The following is a 22,524-nucleotide window of genomic DNA, read 5'->3' on the forward strand; positions in this document are numbered from 1 at the left end:
GAATGATGCCCTCGTCTATCCCAGCTAGAGTTTCACGGTTCTATCCCGCCTCGCCTTTATTGTTAAGTACACAAGAATACACAGTGATCATCAATCTTGAATTATATTCAATCTTGAAACCAAGTTGAAATTCACCTTGGTCGTCTCTACTATATATGTGACGAATTAACAAATGAAACGCAAAACGCAAAAGGGGTAGATGTTGAATGTCGGATATCAAGCAGAAAGTTTTGATTTGATTCAAAAGAAGTTTAGAACAATATCAACGAAAGGATGGGGAAGTAGGTTATACAATCAAACAGAAACATAAGTGGAAAGAGATGTTACATGAGTCGAAACATTAAGCGGATACCAACTATATTTCATTGATGGAAGTATTCGTACATCGGTAGTACATGCATGATTGAGTATATTGAGATACGAATGGCTAATAAGAAAACATATACGTCAATCAATTTTGTAACCTAAATATTTTACATGCCGAATCATGAACACGAGGTGGCAAATACCAAAAAAACAAGTGATCGGTTAGACCGCCGATTTCTTTTCAAAGAAGACGGATAGATCCAGAAGCATAAGCATGAAGCTTAATCACCCTAGATCCATCAAGACAAAGAATTCCTCAAATGAATCGGGGGTAAAATCGAATGGGAAAGGGTCAATGTAGATAGACATCAAACACTTACAAAGCATGGCAGATAAAAAGGAAATTATAGTTCAGACAGCTATGCTCAGCCAGTAAAACCCCTTCGCATGCTGATCCGTGATGCTGCTCAACTCTCATCGTTTCCTTCTAGCCTGATTAGGATTTTTTCTGCCGTGTCCTATTGTTGGCATATTATTCCCGTTCGAACGACCTTGTCCTGCAGTACCGACACTGATTATCTCCGGTAACCACTATAGTCAATACGAAGATCAATTAGTACTTTCAAGTGTTGGCGATTTAAAAGGCTCGAAATCAACTCACATCAGGATCATTCCAACCTTCCAAAGCACCCTTCGCACGTCTTTTATCCTCTTTGGCCTTTTCTCGATCTTGGATCCGTACTGCATCAGACCATTCTTGTTGATCTTCTCTCAAAATCAATCCACTTCCTCCTTTTTGTTGGCCTTTCGCTTTGCCCATCTTAGCATCAGGTATAGAATATTTAGTTCCTCTGAGATGATATTGGAAATTCTTCTTCAAATGTATATTCTGTTTACCCGTTTTGGAATCTATAGATACTGTTGTTCTCATTAATGTTGCATTTCCGCAAGATGGACAGAATCTCTTCGATGAGTCTTTACATATCCTACCAATCAAATGGGTTATTCAGCTTCAATTCCTTTTTAGCCTAATGGTGTGACGAGGTAGCTCAGCTTGTATAGACTCGACTCACTTGAAACAAGCATGACACCTGAGGACAAAGCTTTTGACCTTGCTGATCCTCTTACCACCCTCACCGACTAAGCCTAATCCCATACCAAGCAAGATGTTCTGTACGGCAAAATCACCTGTCATAGCTGCTACGTTTGGAGGTTTTGCGCCTGATCCACCAGGAGTAATCAATCCTAAATCTCTCGAACGATGTGTAGTAAGATTGGAAGGAGTGATCCATTCCCCTCCGTCAGATTCATCATCTATATCCTGGACGATCGAGTTCTCTTCGTCAGCTTGTTGAGGTTGTGCTACTCGGGGTGATGATTCGGTCTCTACCGGTGCAGAATTTTCAGGAGTTAATTCTGGTTTAGGTTCAAGTAAGACTTGTTCGATTGATTGTGTGATTGCTTCGACTTCTTCCAGGTGATCTTCTTCATCCTCTTCCTCGCTTTCTATAACGTCTTCTTTGACTGCGGATTGCTTTTCCTGCTTGTCAATGACAGTTGTAGGCTTTTTCGTTATCTTTTGTCCGGGTTCCGTTCTTATACCTTCTATACCATTCACCTGAACTTCATATTGCCATGTCAGAGCTGCAACCGACAAATCAGTTTGAGACAGTACAGCAAAATCTCCAGTCTTCTTAGCGAACGCAGTGACTATGGAACAAATCTTATCAGTCCATTTCTATCTATCGCTAAGCACCTTGGTACAGATTGGTTATAATTCATCGCGAGACTCACCAGCAGCCATAGATTGAGAAGTAGGTTGTTCAACAGTAACTTCTACACCGGTCAATCCTAGTCTTTCCCAATGTTCTCTGGCTTTAGGATCTCTTAATTCGGCTAGAACCATTGGTGTCGTATGAAAAGATGTTGCCAAGTGTCGTAAAGGGGTAAGAGAGAGTAAAGGCCCTGCATCGAGTATGAGATGCTGTATTATTGAGGTGCTGGGACTTGCATTTGAAGTAGATGCTTCGGCTGATGGAATTAGTGTATCGTCAGCACCATCTTGCGGTGAAGACGAAGAGCCGGCATCTTGGGTTTGGTCAACTTCAGCGGACGTAGTAGCGATAGGTCTGGAAGCGATGGAGATGACGTTGGGCGTATTTGCCGCTGGTTTGGCTATAGCACTGTACGAAAGAACCATGTTGATTGATTCAGCTCTTAATTCTGACTAATAAAGTATTGAGATCCCTAACGAAAGGTTCCTTCTGAATAACCATCTCTCATTTTATCATTCAACTTAATCTCAAAAATAATCAATAATCAATTAATCAAAATCTCATAGTGGAGTCTCCACACAACTATCATTTTATAATTAACAATTTGTTTCATTTTATCCAAGATAAGATCTTCGGCCGACCTCACCCGACAATCCGAAATTACTTGCATTGGACACTAACTCAATGACTTTTTAGATGACCGTCATACTTGATATGCATTGTCGACAATCTCATCTCTTCAAATACTTATCCAACCAAAATGTCGGACAAAACGTGAGCTGTCATGCTGAAACATCATCTCGCAATCTAATTTAATCTGCATCTATAGCTTCAAAATCGCTGTTCTTCCAGGAGATGGTATTGGTAGGTCTTTTCAGCTCGATAATATGGAAGTAGGGGCATCAAGCAGATAGCGCATACCCAGACGTGATTAACAGCAGCTGATTATATACAATCTCATCAATAGGTCCCGAAGTAGTAGACCAAGCTTTGAAAGTCCTCTCAACCATTTCTGAATACTCAAACCTCTCACTTGATTTGCAGAAATACGATTTCGGAGGTATCGCCATTGATAATCATGGTGTACCTTTGCCTGATGTAACTCTCAATGCTTGTAAAGCAGCTGATGCTGTGCTTATGGGTGAGTGAGGTCTTCTGGCCTTCCCCTTCTGCCACTTAAATCTACAATGACTCGGAATGGTGAAGTCTAGGAAGCCAGATATATCCCAGAATCTCTTCGTTCTGTCAAGCGCGATATCTTAGTGAGAAAAGTCAGACTAATGACAAACTTTTGATTATATAGGTTCTGTTGGTGGACCAAAATGGGGTGTTGGGCCTGTCAGACCAGAACAAGGTATCCTCAAACTCAGAAAAGAATTAGGTCTTTACGCCAATATTCGACCAGCATCTTTCGCTTCTGAGAACCTTTTGAAAAGAAGTCCACTCAAAGAGGAAGTTGCTAAAGGTACTGATATTATCGTACTGAGAGAATTGATTGGAGGCATTTGTAAGTTTAGTCTTTTATTTATCAAGATATGCTTGGTTTTCTGATGTCGTTGGGGCACGTCGCTAATATTTACATTGATATGATTAGACTTTGGCGATCGTCAAGAAACCGATGCAAACGGTGTAGCATGGGATCAATGTACATATTCCATACCTGAAGTTGAGAGAATAACAAGAGTGGCCGCGAAAATTGCTTTGGCTGCTGATCCACCTTTACCAATCACTTCAGTTGATAAAGCCAACGTTTTAGCCACTTCTAGATTATGGAGAAAAACAGTGACGGAATTGATGGCTAAAGAATACCCTCAATTAAAATTAGAACATCAATTAGTAGATTCAGCAGCTATGATAATGGTCGCTAATCCAAGAAAATTGAATGGTGTTTTGCTCACGGAAAACTTGTTCGGTGATATGTATGTACTTCTTATCCTCGTATAAGTTTGACTTGAAGAGTGTATCGTTCAAATGCTAATATTTGCATGTTCCAGCCTCTCCGACGAATCCTCAGTCATCCCTGGATCTCTCGGTCTTCTTCCTTCCGCTTCCCTTGCCGGTGCACCAGACGCCAACTCCACTACCATGGGTCTCTACGAGCCGTAAGTCGGGTGACGTGACAATCTCGCAACTTCATCAGTTCGATTGACCTAACAGATGTTCCATTCTACAGAATTCATGGATCCGCTCCTGACATTGCCGGTCAAGGTATTGCCAATCCGATCGGTACCATTCTCTCAGCTGCTATGATGTTAAGATATTCACTTGGTAAAGGAAAAGAAGCTTCACTTATCGAGAAGGCTGTTCAAAAGGTATTAGACTCGACAGATGTTGGTGGATACGATTTCAGAACCAAGGATTTAGGAGGAGATGCAAAGACTGAGCAAGTTGGTGATAAAGTTGTCGAGGCTCTTAAAGAGCTTTTGAAGCAATAAACGCTACAATAGGTTGTTTGTCAATCTGGAACCCGTTATTACGGTCATAGCATTAAAACGAAGTATACAATATGCATATAGTTCTACAACAATAGTAGTAGTTGAGATCCAATCTATGCATATGCAGTAAATATTAGCATAGCGCCGAGCACATGTAGTATGAACAATATTGTTTCACGTGATATTGTATTGTAGGGTGGCGGTAAATGACTTTAACCGGAATGTCCGCGCTGTTCAGATGATCAAATACTTGTTGATATATCATTGATATTAAATTGGATCGTATCGATGCAACTTAATCTCATCTCAGCAGATTGTATAGATTGTAATAGACAGAGATAAATAGATCTTCATCAGAATATCAGAAAACAAACAAGCATTATCGATATGATACGGACAATTCCATCACTCCCCATTCGATCAATACGAATCAAAGCACCCAACTCCGTTACTAGATATTATTCATCTTACAGTGTAGCTGTAGCTGGATTAACAGAATCACAAGAAGAAGTAAGTTCAATCTATTCTGGCTATAACTATTGCTGATAATTAATAAATGTTTCAGTTCCGAAATGTGGTTCATGATTTTGCTCAGAAGGAAATTGCACCTAGAGCTGAAGAGATTGATAAAAGGAATGAGTTACCGGCAGTAAGTGGTTTATTCTATTCCTTCTCCTAAAAAAAACATTGTATTTCTTTATGTTCTCCATCTTGGTATTGTCAGGTCGAATCTCCCAGTACACTCAGGGCTAACAGAGATGTTGATGAATTAGGACATTTTCCCAAAGCTAGGTGAGATGGGATTATTAGGAGTAACTGTACCTGAGAAGTGGGGTGGATTGGGACTGGGTTATCTCGAGCATACTATAGCAATGGAAGGTGAGTGATAAAATTACCTACCGTACAGCTCTGATAGGGATTAATCATATAACGCAGAACTAAGTAGAGCTTCTGCCAGTATCGCATTGAGCTATGGTGTAAGTTTTTCATTGAGTGATATTTGGGAAACGGGCTTGATTTACTTTTTGTTGATTTCCACATTATGTAGGCCCATTCCAACCTTATGGTGAATCAGCTAAACCGATGGGGTAGTAAGTCTAATACATCCAATAAAGACAGTATCGTGCGCACAGTATGGCCAGGAACAGCAGAATTGATATGGCTTTTCCGACCTAGCCGATAAACAGAAAGAGAAATACCTTCCCAAGTTATTAACAGGAGAACATATTGGATCTTTAGCTATGTCTGAGCCTAACGCAGGATCTGATGTTGTATCAATGAGGACCAAGGCTGAGCTGAAAGATGGAAAATGGATATTGAATGGCTCGAAGTGCTGGTATGTTCGAAGAAGGCTCTTATTACATTCATCTTGGATGGGATTCAGAAAGATGCTTATTCATACGAGGATTCAGGATCACGAATGCTCCTGTATCATCTACATTTCTGATATATGCCAAATCCGACCCATCAGTCGCTCCAAGTAAAGGGATGACTGCATTTCTAGTTGAAAGGGGATATAAAGGATTTGAAGTCGGTGAAAAATTAGATAAATTTGGGGTAAGCTATGAACTTCCCCTCCTTTTTTGCCGCATAATTGCCTGAGCTGAGTTGTAAGATATAGATGAGAGGTTCACCTACTGCCGAGCTATTCTTTGATAATGTTGAAATACCCGAAGGTATGTTGTCGGCTTCCTGAGGTGAGATGAAGCCCAAGCTGATACGAGAGATACTGTAGAAAATGTTCTTGGAAAAGTTGGCAAAGGAGCTTCGGTTTTGATGTCTGGATTAGATCTTGAAAGATTAGTATTGAGTGGCGGACCGCTAGGGTGAGTGAGGAATAATGCGTTTCTCGAGTATTCAATGATTTAAGCTGATTTTTTAGCTTATGACTCATCGGATAGAATAATGCAAGCAGCCCTCGACCTAACACTGGATTATACACATGAGAGACAACAATTTGGCAAAAAGATCGGGACGTTCCAACTGATGCAAGGGAAGCTAGCAGGTGAGCGGATCCAAGCATACTCTGTACACCTCATTCCAAGTTATACCAGAGAGCTAATTTGCAAAACCCTGTAACAGATATGTATACTAAATTGAGCGCTTCTCGGTCATATGTATATGCTGTAGCTAGAGCATGTGACGCTGGCAAGGTTTCGAGACAAGTGAGTTGCATCTGATATAGTGAGGCAGTTGAGCTAATATGATATCCTTCGCACTAGGATTGCGCAGGAGCGATACTATATTCATCGGATCGAGCTGTTGAAGTCGCTATGGAGGCTCAACAATGTTTGGTAAGCAGTTTTTAATTATCGATGGGACATGAAAACAGGCTGACAATTGATTGTTAGGGAGGCAATGGTTATATAAACGGTGAGTAGGATGATACTATAACATTCCGCTCATCCATCATGTATGCTAATCGAGTTTAATCCAAAAAGATTATCCAGCTGGCCGTCTTCTCCGCGATTCCCGATTATACACTGTTGGAGCGGGTACGCAAGAAATTAGAAGGATGCTGATTGGAAGGGGTTTCAACGAGGTTTATGAAGAAGCTGATGGAAGAGGTATAGCTCAATAAGAGTTTGTCCACATACCCAACAAACAAATTAAGAGAGAATTCGGAGTATGATCTTAAGATCACGTTGTTGAACAGACATTCCGAATTTTATTTTGAGCACGTATTTTGTCGTTGTATATATTGATTTCATCCTTGTCTATTCGGAGTGAACAACGTTTCGCTGTGTCATGCCAAGCTACTATTCTATAAACATCTGCTCACCTTGCACATGTATGTATGACAGGATTGAAATTCGGAACTCATCTGAAGGAAGTATGTCGACTCGAGTCTCATCGTATTGATACGGCAATACATTTATAATTCGGAAATCAGCAAATCAAGCACGGAATGTTTGCGAATCAAAGGTTATTCGGAAATCCGGAAGATCAGTCGATCCCTTCCAAGCACATGTTTTCCCGTTCATTACGATGATCTACGCCTAGTTAAAGCTCTCTCAAACTTCAGACAGCCAAGCGAATACCCTTGTATGTATTGAAGTACAAAAGTACGAATTCGTCCGTGCCGAGAAAATGTTGATACCGGTTTTCATCCTCGTCCGTATCACGGGTTTAAAGTGATTTATTCGTACTGTACAAGAGCCCCACGTGTTCAATCTTTTCCTGATCCGAGACGTCATATTTGGTTTTTAATAGCAGTTATGAAAATGATCATCATTAATAAGATCTGATCTCTATTTGGTTTTCAAGTTTTCTTCTTTCACATTTGTCGACAATAATATCTGTTACACAGGAAAACACACTCACACGCATAAATATATCTATATACATTGATAGCTTTGAATACACTTCTCATTTTCCGATCAATCTGTCATTAAATTTCATCCGTCAGCTTTATCCAATTAGTCGATCGAATAAGTAATCAATCACAATGAAGGTATGTCTATCTTCTACTTCTCAACCGGGTTTCTTTTTTTCTTGTTTTTAGGGACTGACGAATTGCCCGCTCACTCAATTATAGTTAGCATCAACAGAAGATATTCAAGCATATAATGATGCAACAATAAATGGTGGTATTAGAGGAATAATGTATGGTATAGGTTTATCAGTACCTGGATTTTATTTATTAAATAAAAGAGTTGCAGCGTATAGATCATTACCTACACCATTAAAAGCAGCAGGATATGTAATGGTAATTGTACCTTGTATTTCAATTACAGCTGAAAAACAAGGAGAAGCTTTTACAAGATCACAATATTCAGGTGTTGCAAAATTAGAATTAGATAGAGAAGCTGAAATTGAACATCAACGTTGGCAATCTTTAAGTTCTGTTCAAAAATTAGGTGATTGGGCTGCAAGACATAAATATCAATTAGTCGGTGCTAGGTGAGTTTTCAAAGAGTTGTAAATTCTCCTCAAGCTATAATTGACCTTGTTGGTATTTCAACTTGATCAGTTGGGTCGGTTCTTTAGGTGCAGCATGGGCATTAGTTAATCGAAATAAATTTCAAAGTACATCTCAAAAAGTCGTACAAGCTCGTATGTGGGCACAGGGTGAATATTCTTCCTTTTTCACAAAGTTTTTCAATGCTTTCTATATCACGAGCTGACCTAACTTTTTAATATCGTGCAGGTCTTACGGTTGGATTGTTGATGGTTTCAGCCTTGTTAACAGGCTTTGATTCTTCCAAGAGTGAAGAACCTAGGGCACCTCATGAAGATCATACTTGGAAAGCGATTCTGGGTAAGTTTACAATTACGCTGTTGTTTCCTTGATTAGTATATCTCAAGTCGCCGTTTTCTGAATAATGTAGTAATAATCACCTAAAACAAGTTTCGCTGATCATGACGTTCGTTTGTATTTGTTTAGAGGCTGATCCTCATCTTAATGCTGAAGAAAGAAAACAACTACATGAAATTACACAAGCTGTGAAAGAGAGGAAAGATCAGTTGGTTCAAGGAGCTTCTGATGCTATATCAACCAAGAAAGATTAAACAAATAGACATGAAATTGTAGACTCTAAGAATAGTCTGTTGAGGGATTTCAAAATAGATATGACCGATCCGTACAATTACGAAAAGTCTTTGATGTATAATCTGCTGTTGCATTTCACCTCTGATCTCTATGTTCTTCCAATACAAATAAATATTTCGCTGTGCTGAATCGGGAAGTTCTCTTTCTCTTTGTCGTGAAATCGTTTAGCAACGTTCTACAATCAAAAGTTTGACAACGTTGTTCGTGTATTCATTGTCTCTCATACATCTCGTCTATCTATACAAAAGATATGGAGGGAGATGGGGACCTGAGAAGGCCCATGTATTATCTTATTTTTTTCTCAAATTACAGGATACATGGACTCATAAGCCGTAGGAGGAATCATATTTGGACTTCAAAACCAATATTTGTGAGGAACATGTTAAGAGACTCAAGCGATTCTACAAATAAGCTATTTTTATAATAAGATCAATCCAATGACGCCTCGCCTTCCCGCTTATCTATGATTCGCTCTTCTATATTTATTATTGAGCAACGGGCGTAGGATCCACCTGAATATCAGTAGATTCCACTTGTTGCGTTTGTTGTTGTTGTACAGGCTGTTGGATCTGTTGTGTCTGCTGTTGAGGTTGTACTTGTTGTTGAATCTGTTGTTGCGGTTGAGCAAGTTGTTGAGTTGTTTGTTGTGGTTGTTGAACTTGCTGTTGTGATTGTTGAGCTGTGTTTTGCGCAGCTGGTGTGGATGTGTTGGAAAAGGTATTCTGAGGAGGATAAGTACCAGTCAGGTTATAGGTATTATAAGCGTGAGTATATGCTCCAGTACCTCCTCGAGCGATATCGACTTCTCTTCGAAGATGATCAATTTCTCGAACCATTTGTTCTTGACTAGCTTTCAGTTGACGAACGTGATCAATGGCTATAGCAATCGCGGAAGGTTCATTAGTAATTCGCTCAGATAACTTGCAAGACTTTCAGACGATTGTTAGCGCGAAGCTCACCCTTGCTCAAGATCTCCCATTTAGAAGCCTTCATACCTCTATCACTAGGCAGTTCATCTCTAAGCTCATCGAACAATTCTTTCATTTCCTTCCTTCGTTTTCTCTCGGCAAGCTTATGACTAACTCTCAATTCAGGTGATCGGGAGAAAGGTTGTTCCTTCTTGATTGGAGTATCTGAATCCTGTGGCGGAGCGAGAAGAGCAGCAGCATCTTCGGCAGTAAGAGTTGGAGTACCGCCTACAGCAGCTAGAGCAGCTTGAGTACTAGCATCGCCCGGAATGCCATCTCTTCCTGGAGACGCGGTTGCAGAAGCAAGAGTCTCCGCATCAGGGAAACGGATTTCTGGTGTAGACAAAGTTGGGTCAATCAATGGGTTTTGATCCCCGTTAGAGTTAGGGATTACACTTGATCTGATAGAAGATAGTGTGGGATCTAATTGTACACTGTTAGCGTTGTTTTGTTGAGCCGCAAGTGTATTAGGTGTTTCGTTCCCTTGGGATGTCTGACCTTGTTGAGCGGTATTGTTATTTTGAGTATTTGGTTGCTGATAAGTTTGGTATGAAACGGGGAAGACGGTTATGGGGTTTTGAGCACCGGCTGATGGAAAGTTTGATACGTCGTAGGTAGATTTGTACCAAGGAAAAGGCTCTTCTCCTTCAATAGAAGCAAGTGGTCCTGGACCCAAGTCTTTAATGGTATTTTCTTCTTTCAATGCGAGATGGTCAATCATCGATATTTTCTTGGCTTCGAATTTAGGGGTCATAAGGAATGAAGAATTCGATCCAGGTGTACCAGGTGAGAGCAGAACGCTATCCTCGGTGTCTCTGTCTTTCCTCTTTCGTGAGACCTCTACATCGACTGTTGCGGGCCGAGGAGACATGCTGGAACTCCTGCTTCTGTGTCGTGCGACTCTATCAGAGTCAATAACAGGCTTTTCGTCCTTACTCATGGCGTATTTGGCTAGATCGCTTGCGCGTGATGTTGACGACACTATTCTTGACGATGAAGAATATGGGTTTCGGTTGTGTTCCAGGCCGAATGAAGCGGGATGGAAAGATTTTCTAGATATAGATTGATGGTGGTCTCGGCTGCTATGGGTCGGACCGAATCGAGGATTTAGTATGGGAGGTAAGATATTTGGGTGCTGGTTGTTTCGAGAAGGTAGTTGTGAGGTCAACGAGGGTAGTTGTGTGTAAGAAGAAGATGCTATGGGTTGGGGTTGATACGATTTGATTCGTGATCTAACATAGGAAAGAACAAAGTGCACGTTTGATCAGCAAAAGAACAAACAATCATGATTTATACATCGTATAGGATTCGTCTCCCATTATGATTTTGCATTACATCAGACATTTAGCATTTGGGAAAGATGAGATGTTAGGATAGTCAGTCATTGGATGAGGGGATAAGAAGGATGAAGATGATGGTGTGAGGACGTGTTTTAACCGTGTCAACCACGCGAGTGTAGGGAGAAAAACGTTTATTGGGAAAAACCACATGTTAATCTATCATCTTCCCGTACTCTTGCCCCAGCATTTGCAGTGCACGTCTAGTTCTTACAGATCGCTTCACCGACAATGACTTACAACAGAAACTCACCTAGGATATGAATGAGCACCTTGTTGATGATACTGTTGATGTTGATGGTAAGGATGAGGATGATCGTAATGATGAGAATAAGAATGATCTGTATGGTGAAGGGGTGGGTTTATACTAAAAACAACAATACAAAGGGGGGGAGGAATAAATGAGGGTTAGCATGAGTTCCACGCGTTAATCGAATCTCATCCTCTCCTCCCACGCTACAATCTCGTTTTCTTCCAAAAACTTCGTCACTTAAAGCAAAGTCATGTGGCGTCGACATGGTTCATTCAATTGGAATTTCCTTTTTGAGCGCGTGGTCATGATCGCGTCTAAACGCCGGTTTTACCGAGAATTCAATGCACGTGGCGGCTGACCAGTCTATTGGACTTCGGTTTAAGAGATGGTATTTGTGAGGAAAGGAGAGATACTGTAAGATCGATTAACTCACAAATCTATAGGACCTGTCGTTCTGCGCATGATGCCTAGTCTCCTGATACCACGAATGATCTATGGCAAAATGGTGCAACACGCTGGCTCCCCGCTGCAAGAATCAAATCTAGAGTTCAGATGTAATTGACAACTTGTATCGAGCTGCATAGTGGCAAAGTCAGCTGATGTACTGATCGTCCTAGTGAGAGCTGTTCGACCTCACTGGATTTCAAGGTGGATAGAGCTATGACTGAAGATGGACTACAACCTGTCGCTGAACATGAGCAGCTTGGAGATGTCTTTGCTAAAGCAGCTGGAAATTGTTGTTGGGAGCTTGGTAAGGAATTAGACTGATTTGATTCCAGCAGATGAACATGATATATATATTCCGAGATCCAATTATACATCTAGGTTTCAGATTTAGCGTGATTCCAGTTGTAAGCGCCTAAACATAAACAGCTATCGGTGTACCTTGAGCAGGATCCCGTTAGTTAATCTAACAGGATCTTAAGGTGTCCGAGACGTATCAATAGCAGATCAGTTTCCATTATGCAACCGTGACGAGAGGCAGGTCCGAAATCCGAGACGCCTTGAAAGCTATAGCATACCAGGATATCGGAGCGTCTAAATTAGAAAGGTTTGTCTGCTGAAAATGTCGAAAGGGAAATTACGTTGAGCTGCCCTCAGCTTTGCCTCTCACTTTTATGTAAAAACATGCAGCCGCACATTTTAAAATCAAGGGAGCTTCGAACTTTAACTATAATTCGAAACTTACCCATTAATGCGTAAGAATTGCAGTAAGAACGTGTCCTGGGGGTTTCGATGGGCACCAATCGAGGTGTATAATAGCGCAGTTCTAGGCATACAGCTTTACGATTTATTTCCAAGGGGAACTTCGGCGTAAATAATCCATTGATTCGCTTTATGCCCTCTTGAATTGCTGAGCTGAAGTTATTCATGTGTTCCTCTCTCCGTGGGAGAATCCTAGTATACATCAAGCAGAAGCAAGCATACAGGCAAAGAAATGTTCAATTCTATTATGGGGGAAATGTTTAGAGGCCGGGCTATCTTGTACAGGACATGGACGCGATATCCTGTTGTGACGGGAATGGGAAAGCCCTTTCTCGACGCCGCGTGATCGGAGGAATTGATCGACATGAAGGGCGATCCTCAAAACCCTGAGTAATAACTTTAATTAAAAATTCCTGGAATCTGGTAAAGTTGATTGAGTTCGCCCGTGGGTAATCGCCTTGAGGTTACTGATAGCTATGCTATACAGCATGATCTAATTCTGTAGGATCTCATGCTCGCATCATACGCTGATTCTCGCGTTGATATTCAGTTTACAAAAAAGAAAAGCATCCACATGGGATACTCATATATTGCGCGCCGATTATATAACAACAGTAAAAACACATGTCTCGCTTAACCAAACAAGCATGTATTTTTGTATTCTCCCCTTCGGAATAAGGTTAATGAGTTATAAGGTGGAGACTGGAAAACAATGCATACGCGTGTTAAGTCCGGTCATCAACCATCTTGAGGTGATTACGAAATAATCTACAGATCCTGGCATTGCGAAACTATCGCTATCAAACACCGCAAAAAGCCTCTTTCGTTCCTGTCAATCTGTCTCCAAAGGCCATATATACGGCAGCAGTTCAGCACTTGCTAGACGGTCGCTTCTATCTCGACTGTATATGTCAATCAGGGCGACTACATCCTGTTTAGTACAATGCTAAGCACAATGTCGTTCCTTGTACCTGATCGTCGAAGGCGTTTACAGAGCTTATATATATTATTTGGACATTGCTACAAGCGAACTTTGAATAGTGCAATCATTTCAAAGTGGATAGATAACACTGGTCAATTCCTTAGGCAAACCTCACATATATCAAAGTGATATTGATTGACATGACATGAGCCGTTCAGGTCCCGGTACCCTCATTCACATGAAATCAGCCTTCTAGAGATCCGTTTAGCAGACACCGTTATTGCAAGTCCTAAAAGGATATTGATGTCACTGGCATTCAATTAACCAGTGCCAAGTTACGGTACTTGTTGTCGTGACCGAATGTCTGATAATTCCGCCCAATTTCTCTTCTTGCGATGCAGTGTGTATCTTAAAGCTTGCCTCTCAGACTCGGGATCCACAGAGCTTACAGCAATTTCATGCACAAATATCAGCTTATCGACTTCGATATGTACACAATTTTATGAATATACCCTACTGCCAGAATTGTACGCTCGTTGTCACCCGTCTATAATGAACGGATCATTTGTGAAAATCTCCGATAACGTTCCTTGCGCATTGACAAATATACACAATCCTAACCTGATCTAAAAAATTAACCGGGTTAATACCTTCCTTTGGTCACTCATTATCTCTAAAAACGACTTTTCAGTGCTTTGCTTGGTGTTTTAAAATCTTTGATCAGAGTCAAAAGTAAAAGCAAAAACTACAGCACCCGGGATTCCCAAGTGGTCCCCCACCTTGGTACTAACCGAGCGATATCCAACTTAACTGCGGGGAGCAGACGGGACCCGGTGCTTTCTGGATTCTATGGCCGTAGATGAAAGTTTGGGTTGTTCGTTGTGATTATATATCGTTTGTTAACAGGCGAGCCATCACAAATCGGGTCCCGACTGCTCCCCGCAGACGAGGACTTGTGATATGCAGTACAGCCATACATATGAAATCAAAAGATCCAGTGCGAGATATGAGATCAGGATGAGAATCTTGCATATATGCTCAGATTAATACAAAATCGTTTTTTACAACTCCATAACTCCGTAATATCAATCATGGTTTACTCTTTTCCAGCTCGAAGCTCATCTATTAATCCTTGTACCACAGTATCCTCATTTTTACCCCATTTCCCACTTATCTTAGACATATACCTTCCTCTAGCTCCACCACCTTTTATCCTATCCCCCAATCCTTTTTTAAGAGTTTCATTAACTCCTTTAGCCAACTTATCATCTTTTGATGAGATTAAAACTAAAGTTTGTGCTTCAGAAACAGTCTTACTAAGGTGAAGAGTTGAAGTTATGATAATTAAGGCATCTTCATTTTGTTCTTCTGCTAAAGTATAAATCAAAGAACCTGAGATTGTTCCTAAAAATTCAAATTCATGAGTTGACTTTTCATTTTCCCTCTTTATCCAAATTATACCTTTATTTAAATTTCTATCTTCGCTAAGAGATTTTTCAATAATTAAATTTGATAATTCCCCTTTAAGATCTTTAACATTATCAAATAGTTCTTTACGATTTTTCTCATTATTTTCTAATCGCTCAATTACGTCTGCTCTTCCTGATCCCACTATCTTAGCAATGGCGCTAAGTTGTCTTGATGCTTGTTGAAGGTACCGTATTGCTCTTGGTCCAGCAACGAAATATAGTTTGGTACTTGAGGATGAAGTTGTGGTGGGTGGAATGACGTGCATCAGGGATACATGCGACAAAGAGGGGAATTGTGTACCGCAACATGCATTTCGATCTGTTCGATCGATATTAATATGTCTGATGACACCCTGGCGAAAAGAAACTCATTAGCACTCGAACACTGATGTGACCTGGGACCCTTGGCATGACTGAGGGTTTCATATGCAAAGTCGTATAAATCACTCACTCCTTCATAATCCTCGGGAATACCTTTATTGACCTTCAATCTTTCCGCAAGCGTCGTTAAATCGTTATCATCGTCATTCCCATTTTGCTCAGTCTGCTCAATTGGAGTTTGACCTTGAACAGAGATATCTACCCAAATTCTATTATTCTGCATAATCAAATCATTACACTCCTTTTCCACCTGTTCTGCTTCTTCTGGCGTGAGAGCTCTAGGTAACTCTACGTAGATCGGTTCGAGCGATGGGTAAGCATGCATTGACCAAGATAAGGTGGGTAATTCCATACGGTCCAATATGGCTGATAATAAGTGTTGGGATGTATGACACGATGTCTTAATATGTCATTAAATTAGTGACATGTGATCCAAGTCCTTAGAATGAGAAACTTACATGATCGACTCTCCTTTCCCAATCAACATGAACTTCAACCTCTTCGCCCTCTTTCCAATTAATCACTTGTCCCGGCGGAACTCGTACTAAATGTACGCTATCAAGTTTCTTTCGAAGACAACCTTCAATAACGAATGAGTGATGTTCTTCATTGTTACCTGATTGAAGTGATTTGATATGACCAGTATCGGATGGCTGCCCACCACCTGAATTAGAATAAATTATAAGCTTTTCTTCTTCGAAATTTGTGTAATTCTCATTCAGAAGAAAACCAGTCTACACACCTTCAGGAAAGATAACAGTATCTAAAAGCTCGATCTCGTATAATTTTCTTTTATCTATTTCTTCTACTTTGACATTTTCGTTTGGAATCCCTTTCTTTTGTTTATTTTTGCCCTTTGGTGGAGGAGGAGATTTTATACTAGCTTCTTTGATGGAATGAATTTTAGTTGTTAAAGATCGAAGTAATGGGTCACCTTTGATTGTATACATTGAGATTCTCAGCTTCAAAATTACATTGTTATCATATCAAAAGATCACCTGACTTACGTTGACAAGCTAATAAACCTACTATCCTCTTATCTCCAACATTAGTAGGATTGAATTTGAATCTTGTATAATCCGATGGTGTATCAGTCCGAGGCAAAGGATCGAGTTCGTATACCATTATAGCAATTATCCACCACTACTGCTATATACCTTTTGTTGGTTATATTTTAGCTTCAGACCTAGCTAGAAATGGAATTCGATAATGATCCTCGAGTAGAAAGCTTATCTCTTTACTTTGTTGATGTTGTCTTTTTCTGATGTATAGTCAGGATCTCGCCAAAATTCTTTCGAGTACCAGCCTATAAGATGATCTATCGCCTTTCAAACAAGAAACGCCAAAGCTCTTTACATATAATTGAAGGATTATTCTAGATTGTTTCGTAAATGATCCGCAATCAATCGGATATCTACGATAGCATATACTCGTAGTACACAGGAAATCAACCGATTGTCGGTCAAATCCGACCACTCATTTCGGTCCAGGGCTGATTTTTCGCCAATCAATGACATAAAATGCTCATCATCCTCAATACAACGCATTGTAAGGACATCATATGTGCATATTTATGTATGATATCTAGTTGTACAAACAAATCTACCTGACCCGTTGAACAAGCTTAGAAAGCACTACTCGTTCTCATTTGTTCCAATTTCTTCAGTACTTCTCCAACCGAATCCGCATCTAGATCAGCCGCTATAGCTTGTTGTTTACTATACGGTAACAAGTTGAAATTTTCACATAAATCTCCATCGATAACACCTTTTACGGGGACATAGTATCCTCTATAAGCTAAATGATCACGTCCTACTAAGGAAACATTTTGCGATCTCATGTGCTAAAGAGTTATTCGATGTCAACTCAAGATTCCGAGTCAGTGCAGATTAAGAAAAGCTTACCATTTCCAGAGTAGTCATATATTCAACGTCATCCATACTGACGAATGGTATCAGAGCTCCTACACTACCCGAGATTGTAGTATATACCAATACATCTCTTCCTCCAGCGACCAAAGGGATCTTGGTGATGGAAGTGACGATACTTCCAACATTGTAATGAGCAAGAAGTTCAGTCTTGTGAGCGGCACCCATCAAGAAAGATTTTTCGTGTAAGATTGTTGCTCCAGTTGGATCATCATCTACTTTTTCTGATACACCCGAATCCAATCTATTTAGGAAGATGTTTCCGAATTTATCTCCACAAACTATCGTTTTGTAATCTACCTCCGTCACGCAGGTCAACCATCTTGGCTGAGTATCATCCGCGAAGATCAACAGTTGTCTAGTGGGTACCGATCGATATACACAATAGAAGGTCGATTCTTGCATGTCTCCGACTATGATTCGGGCTCCTTGTACATTTATCGTGGCCACTCCGGTTGGGAAACTCTGTAAATAAGGAGAGCGCGTCAGCTGGCAATCTAAGAGACGGTACAGACAGCTAACCCACGTTATTTTCACACTTCCTTAACAATGCCTTCTTACCCATCTCATACAGCCTCAAAGATTTGCCAACACCAGCAAGTAAGAAGCCTTGGAACGCAGCGAGACAAAGAGGTACATCGTCTGTTTTAGTCTGAGCACATGATGCCCGTCAGCACAGAGTTACACGCTATATTCACAGGTGAGTACCCACCTTGTGCAAAAACTCCAGCACCCTCCCTTGCTCCTTTATAGCATAAACTCTGAGGTACCCCTCTTGACATCCTCTCGGCGCCAGAGTGGTCTTAACTCCAGTACCGACCACAAGGAAAGGTTCACCTCCGCCTCGTTCAAAGTAAGCAATGGCTATGGAGAATGCAGCTTCGTCTTCATCTAGATCGAACGTCGCAATGGATTCGTTCTATATATAGCGCGTAGATCAGCATGATGTCTGAATAGTACTTGTAAAATAGCCTCCATACGACGCCAGATTTGCCGAGAGAACGCTGTACTCACGGTTAAAGGATCCAATACTCTCAAAAGCGATGCCCAATGACCTGCCCCAGCTCTAGGTCGACCAAATTCATTGGGTGGTAGAGTCAAAACAGTTGCATCTACTCTACTTCCACTAGCCTGCTTCTCATTTATGATTTTTTCTACTGCTGATGGGGCGTACGTTCGATGATCTGATTCAATCATATAGAAAATGGTATTATATGGATGACTTATGAATTTACGTGGGGTGTATGTAAGCGGGAGAACGTCTTGTTTTAACTTTTCACCTAATTTCGGTATTGTGAATATCCTGATGAGAGCGATCAGCTTGCGTGTCAGACGAGACTGGAACTGACCTACCTTAAAGTATTGCCAGAGATACCGATCAAACCATCAGGACACATCGCAGCGCTCAGATTCCAGGCGTATTCAAGAGTATCATAGATAAGCGGTTGAGTCTGTAACATATCTTGATATGTATATAATAGCCATGTTCGTGAAGAGAAAGCCATGACGGATGGTTGTCCATGGATAGTAGACCTAACCAATTTGGGTGGTTTGGCACCCAAGAATCGTAGTCGTGTATCGGACAATGAACCGTCAACTGGATCAACTACTGTCCGAAGTAAGACACCATTTGCCAAACCGATATTCAGGAACATGGTGGCTCGATTCTTGTCAATTGATGTATCGAATATCTCTGCTAAGCAGATCGAGGACGGTGGTGCAGTCAAGGCCTGATCTTTGGTCAGCTGTGCATTCTCCCTTTTTGTTGAACAAATGGGTAGCTCACCTGCAATGAAAGAGTGGTGAGGGTGCTATCAGGTTCAAGGGAGATGACCGATACAGTCTGATTGTCACATCCAACCGCCTGTACAATGTTCATCAGCTGAAATTTTCAAAAGCTTCCAGCAGCTAAACTCACCAAGAAAGGCGTCCTTCGTCTACCTTCAGGGACCTCTGCGATACTCAAACAAGTAGCGTTGCCAGGTAATCCTTTCTTATCTTGATATTCGCTCAAAGACCCTTCTGGATCCAGTTCAAAGTAGACCAATTCAGCCGTACTGAGGGCGATAACTACTTGTCGTTTATTAGTAGTGGCGGCTACAATGGTTTGACCAGGTGGTGCAGGCCATTCATCAACTCTATCAGCGCCTCTGATATGCCTCAGACCGTAAGGGTGGACTTGTAGTAGTCCGGAGTCTCCTAATTGTTGAACCGCCAACGTGGGTCCAGAGGACAAGAATCCTGTATCGTTAACTTCCTCGATCGTTGCTCCGATCGAAAGTACAAGTGTACCGTTAGGGAATGATAACACAATATACGAATCGTATTCATCTATAAAGATTTTATTTAGCATAGTTGATCAGCATCAACGAGAAATTCCAAAGTAGCATAGCTCACCCTCATCTGTCAACTTCAACGTCCATACATTGGTCGGAACACCAGGTAGCGGCGAGCTGACCAGAACTGAAACGTCTAAACCATGTTTGAGAGTTCTGAAAGTACTCCTCGGACCCCTTCCACAGGCAGCGTAGATTTGAGGTGTATCGGAGCCGGGTCCAAGTAGATTGACTACCGAAGCATCCGTTATAGGGTCGAGAGAGGAGAGAGTGTCGACTTGGAGCAGATTCTGAAGGGGGCGAGGGTTGAAGAATGCGAACGGTAATGGCCCTTCAACATTTCCATTGTCTGGATAGTCTGTTGAGGACCATTCTTGTTCTCCATCATCGTCACCTAAAGCTTGGAACTGGTACAGATTTCTGCGGACAAACAAATTGGTATCAAGCTACTTCCTGATTGAACGCACAGTATGGTCACTCACTGATCGCTGAACTCGCTTGCTACGAATAAATAACCACTCTTCAAGATACACAAGCTATTTGCTACTGGTACTGTATCAAAGTACTTGATCTTCAAAGCTTTCACATCTTCTCCTTCATGATCTATCCAGACTTTATACAAATCGCCATCTTCGGATTGCATGAGGAAAAAGAACGCTCCCTGACAAACGTGTTAGCTAAGCGGCTGGGAATTGATCACACTCTAGCTCACCTTGATCTTGTGCATGACTGCTGCCACGATGATCAGCCCTCTGCTCTTCTCTCCTCTTTGTGCTAATGGGTTTCTCCGACGTGGTATAGGTATACGGTGTGCCTCCACGTCCATATGTTTCCATATTATATGGTCTTCAGTGCATACCAGCACACCCGACGGTCCATCAAATCGGTCAGAATTGGCGTTTTGTCCACCAGGTACTTTATAGCAGGTCAGCGTCGTGATCCGCTGTCTTCGAGACGATCCAGCAAGCTCACCTTGTACTAGTAGATTCGCCCTTCTATCCGTCGGTTCACTCCACTTCCTTACTACATGATTCAATCCCAGATCGAGTTCGTAGAAAGTCAAGTACTGTCAGAAGAAAGTCAGTAGCCGCAGGGGCATGATCTCACCTGAGACGCACCTTTTGTACATTCTCAAATGCCTCTCCAGATGGGTCCTCATCACTTTCCGAATAATCCATTTCCAGAGCAGCGTATAACGGATTATCATATCCCTATGAGTCAATCATGAGCCTCGCCTTGACTGATTTTCTAAATGATCAGAAAAGCTCACCTGATCTACACCAACGATATGCGTTACTAGATTGTGATTCCTGTGGGCTTCCAACGGCGAAGAGGGGAACAATTTCCCTTCAGAATTTCGATTCAATACATAAACTAGCTTCGACCTGTCGACAGCACTGTCAATTCCCCTGCGTATCATTGCATGATCTGCTGAGATAACTCACTTCTCGATTCTGTTATCACAATCAGATTGGTCAGCTTTTGATCATACCTTTATGTAGATGAAGTGAAGGATAGCTATACTCACGCTCCCACTAAACAACTTCGACCTTTTGGATCGACTGCTAAGTATTGTCCCGGTACCACACGTCTAATATTCAACTTTCAGTCTGACCGTAACAAGCTGCACAAAGTCGAGAGCTGAATGGCTTACCGACTACCCGATTTCCCATACACTTCTTGATACAGGCTTTCGAAATGCGGTGTTGGCGCTACTACAAATTCGATTATTGATAACCGACCGGAATCTGAGGATGCCAGTATGTAGTCTGTTATCGACGTATGAACATTAGCAAGTCCCAAGGATATTTCGAGAGCCTCTCAATGCGGCTGCAAGGCAAAGAAGAAACAACTCAATAACGAGATTCGAACATACCTTTTGTCATTCCCGCCAATCTGAATCCTAAAACATTTCTGACTGTTCCGAATGCCTAATTGAAATCTTCATAAGCTGATCACGAAGACTGAATATACTGAAATAATGATTGAATAGCATACCTCGGTCGAACATATTGTGTCCACTAAAAGCAGTTTCAACATTGATGAATCAGCTCAAAATCTCTCGGAATATAGCAAAACAATCCCCGGTTGGCATAAGGAGAAGTAAGAATATAGCAGACTGGTAGATTCATTTCGTGTGATGTACTCACATTGACCAGTAGCAGGATTCAACTTCAATATTTCCAACTTAGTTCCACCCCGAATAGCTAAAATCTCTTGTCCCTTCGCACCAGAGAAGGAACCGACAACAGCTTGAGTGATATTTGATGGCGCTTGAAGGGTAAGATTGAGTAAATGCATCTTGACGTGCTTTTTTCCTTGCCTTCAGGTATTGATAACAAGGTCGTAAAGTCGTCAATGATGCTTTTTGGGTATCGATTATATGGTTGAATAGATAATAATTATCGAATTATCGAATTAAAGACTGAAGTGTTGGTGGAGGAATATGTTAATGATGTATTGTTGAACAGCGTGAATTATTTTTAAATTGAATTTCTACTTATTTATCCGAGATCATAATCATGATTTACCATACAAGTGAAATCAAAAGAAAGATATGATAAATAATACATGCAATTATGCAATATGTGAATTATATTAAATTACGAAAAGTGCGAAAACTGCATATCAAACATGATTGTATGTGAAAGAATTG

The 22,524-nt window shown here is 41.1% G+C and overlaps 8 protein-coding genes and 1 non-coding gene across 9 annotated transcripts; 4 read left to right on the plus strand and 5 right to left on the minus strand.

The window, feature by feature from the left end:
* Positions 1–780: 780 nt before the first annotated feature.
* On the minus strand, positions 781–2,506 carry I206_101160 (uncharacterized protein; the record flags this gene model as incomplete). The annotated part of the gene is made up of 4 exons (XM_019151947.1): positions 781–897; positions 968–1,292; positions 1,380–2,016; positions 2,101–2,506. The coding sequence occupies 4 exons, from the start codon at positions 2,504–2,506 to the stop codon at positions 781–783; spliced, it is 1,485 nt and encodes a 494-aa protein (XP_019014085.1).
* A 335-nt stretch (positions 2,507–2,841) lies between these two features.
* On the plus strand, positions 2,842–4,516 carry I206_101161 (3-isopropylmalate dehydrogenase; the record flags this gene model as incomplete). The annotated part of the gene is made up of 7 exons (XM_019151946.1): positions 2,842–2,855; positions 2,911–2,945; positions 3,049–3,222; positions 3,385–3,588; positions 3,676–4,000; positions 4,076–4,183; positions 4,255–4,516. The coding sequence occupies 7 exons, from the start codon at positions 2,842–2,844 to the stop codon at positions 4,514–4,516; spliced, it is 1,122 nt and encodes a 373-aa protein (XP_019014084.1).
* Positions 4,517–4,903: 387 nt separating this feature from the next.
* Positions 4,904–7,097, plus strand: I206_101162 (uncharacterized protein; the record flags this gene model as incomplete). Its single annotated transcript, XM_019151945.1, has 14 exons — positions 4,904–5,026; positions 5,082–5,165; positions 5,290–5,395; positions 5,453–5,493; positions 5,565–5,607; positions 5,693–5,852; positions 5,929–6,073; positions 6,138–6,192; positions 6,252–6,342; positions 6,418–6,521; positions 6,599–6,681; positions 6,739–6,810; positions 6,868–6,889; positions 6,958–7,097. The coding sequence occupies 14 exons, from the start codon at positions 4,904–4,906 to the stop codon at positions 7,095–7,097; spliced, it is 1,269 nt and encodes a 422-aa protein (XP_019014083.1).
* Positions 7,098–7,964: 867 nt separating this feature from the next.
* I206_101163 (uncharacterized protein) lies at positions 7,965–9,028 on the plus strand (the record flags this gene model as incomplete). Its single annotated transcript, XM_019151944.1, has 5 exons — positions 7,965–7,970; positions 8,055–8,419; positions 8,490–8,587; positions 8,667–8,777; positions 8,904–9,028. 5 exons carry the CDS (start codon positions 7,965–7,967, stop codon positions 9,026–9,028), a joined length of 705 nt encoding a protein of 234 aa, XP_019014082.1.
* A 525-nt stretch (positions 9,029–9,553) lies between these two features.
* On the minus strand, positions 9,554–10,976 carry I206_101164 (uncharacterized protein; the record flags this gene model as incomplete). Its single annotated transcript, XM_019151943.2, has 2 exons — positions 9,554–9,945; positions 10,028–10,976. 2 exons carry the CDS (start codon positions 10,974–10,976, stop codon positions 9,554–9,556), a joined length of 1,341 nt encoding a protein of 446 aa, XP_019014081.2.
* A 657-nt stretch (positions 10,977–11,633) lies between these two features.
* I206_101165 (uncharacterized protein) lies at positions 11,634–12,394 on the plus strand (the record flags this gene model as incomplete). Its single annotated transcript, XM_070202338.1, has 3 exons — positions 11,634–11,729; positions 12,098–12,180; positions 12,244–12,394. The coding sequence occupies 3 exons, from the start codon at positions 11,634–11,636 to the stop codon at positions 12,392–12,394; spliced, it is 330 nt and encodes a 109-aa protein (XP_070058439.1).
* A 2,103-nt stretch (positions 12,395–14,497) lies between these two features.
* I206_101166 lies at positions 14,498–14,612 on the minus strand. The gene has a single exon (XR_002021922.2). It is a non-coding gene; the product is annotated as a 5S ribosomal RNA (ribosomal RNA).
* Positions 14,613–14,850: 238 nt separating this feature from the next.
* On the minus strand, positions 14,851–16,729 carry I206_101167 (uncharacterized protein; the record flags this gene model as incomplete). Its single annotated transcript, XM_019151941.1, has 5 exons — positions 14,851–15,576; positions 15,675–16,004; positions 16,063–16,268; positions 16,347–16,538; positions 16,612–16,729. The coding sequence occupies 5 exons, from the start codon at positions 16,727–16,729 to the stop codon at positions 14,851–14,853; spliced, it is 1,572 nt and encodes a 523-aa protein (XP_019014079.1).
* A 499-nt stretch (positions 16,730–17,228) lies between these two features.
* Positions 17,229–22,169, minus strand: I206_101168 (pre-mRNA-splicing factor RSE1; the record flags this gene model as incomplete). The annotated part of the gene is made up of 19 exons (XM_070202339.1): positions 17,229–17,447; positions 17,509–17,997; positions 18,059–18,184; positions 18,245–18,451; positions 18,547–18,835; positions 18,886–19,262; positions 19,319–19,396; positions 19,451–19,863; positions 19,930–20,288; positions 20,351–20,529; positions 20,581–20,783; positions 20,841–20,934; positions 20,987–21,079; positions 21,139–21,253; positions 21,397–21,459; positions 21,523–21,637; positions 21,745–21,799; positions 21,867–21,889; positions 22,019–22,169. The coding sequence occupies 19 exons, from the start codon at positions 22,167–22,169 to the stop codon at positions 17,229–17,231; spliced, it is 3,648 nt and encodes a 1,215-aa protein (XP_070058440.1).
* Positions 22,170–22,524: the final 355 nt, after the last annotated feature.

The sequence above is a fragment of the Kwoniella pini genome, chromosome 1 (genome assembly GCF_000512605.2).
Source record: "Kwoniella pini CBS 10737 chromosome 1, complete sequence".
In the NCBI taxonomy this organism is placed as follows: Eukaryota; Fungi; Basidiomycota; class Tremellomycetes; order Tremellales; family Cryptococcaceae; genus Kwoniella; species Kwoniella pini.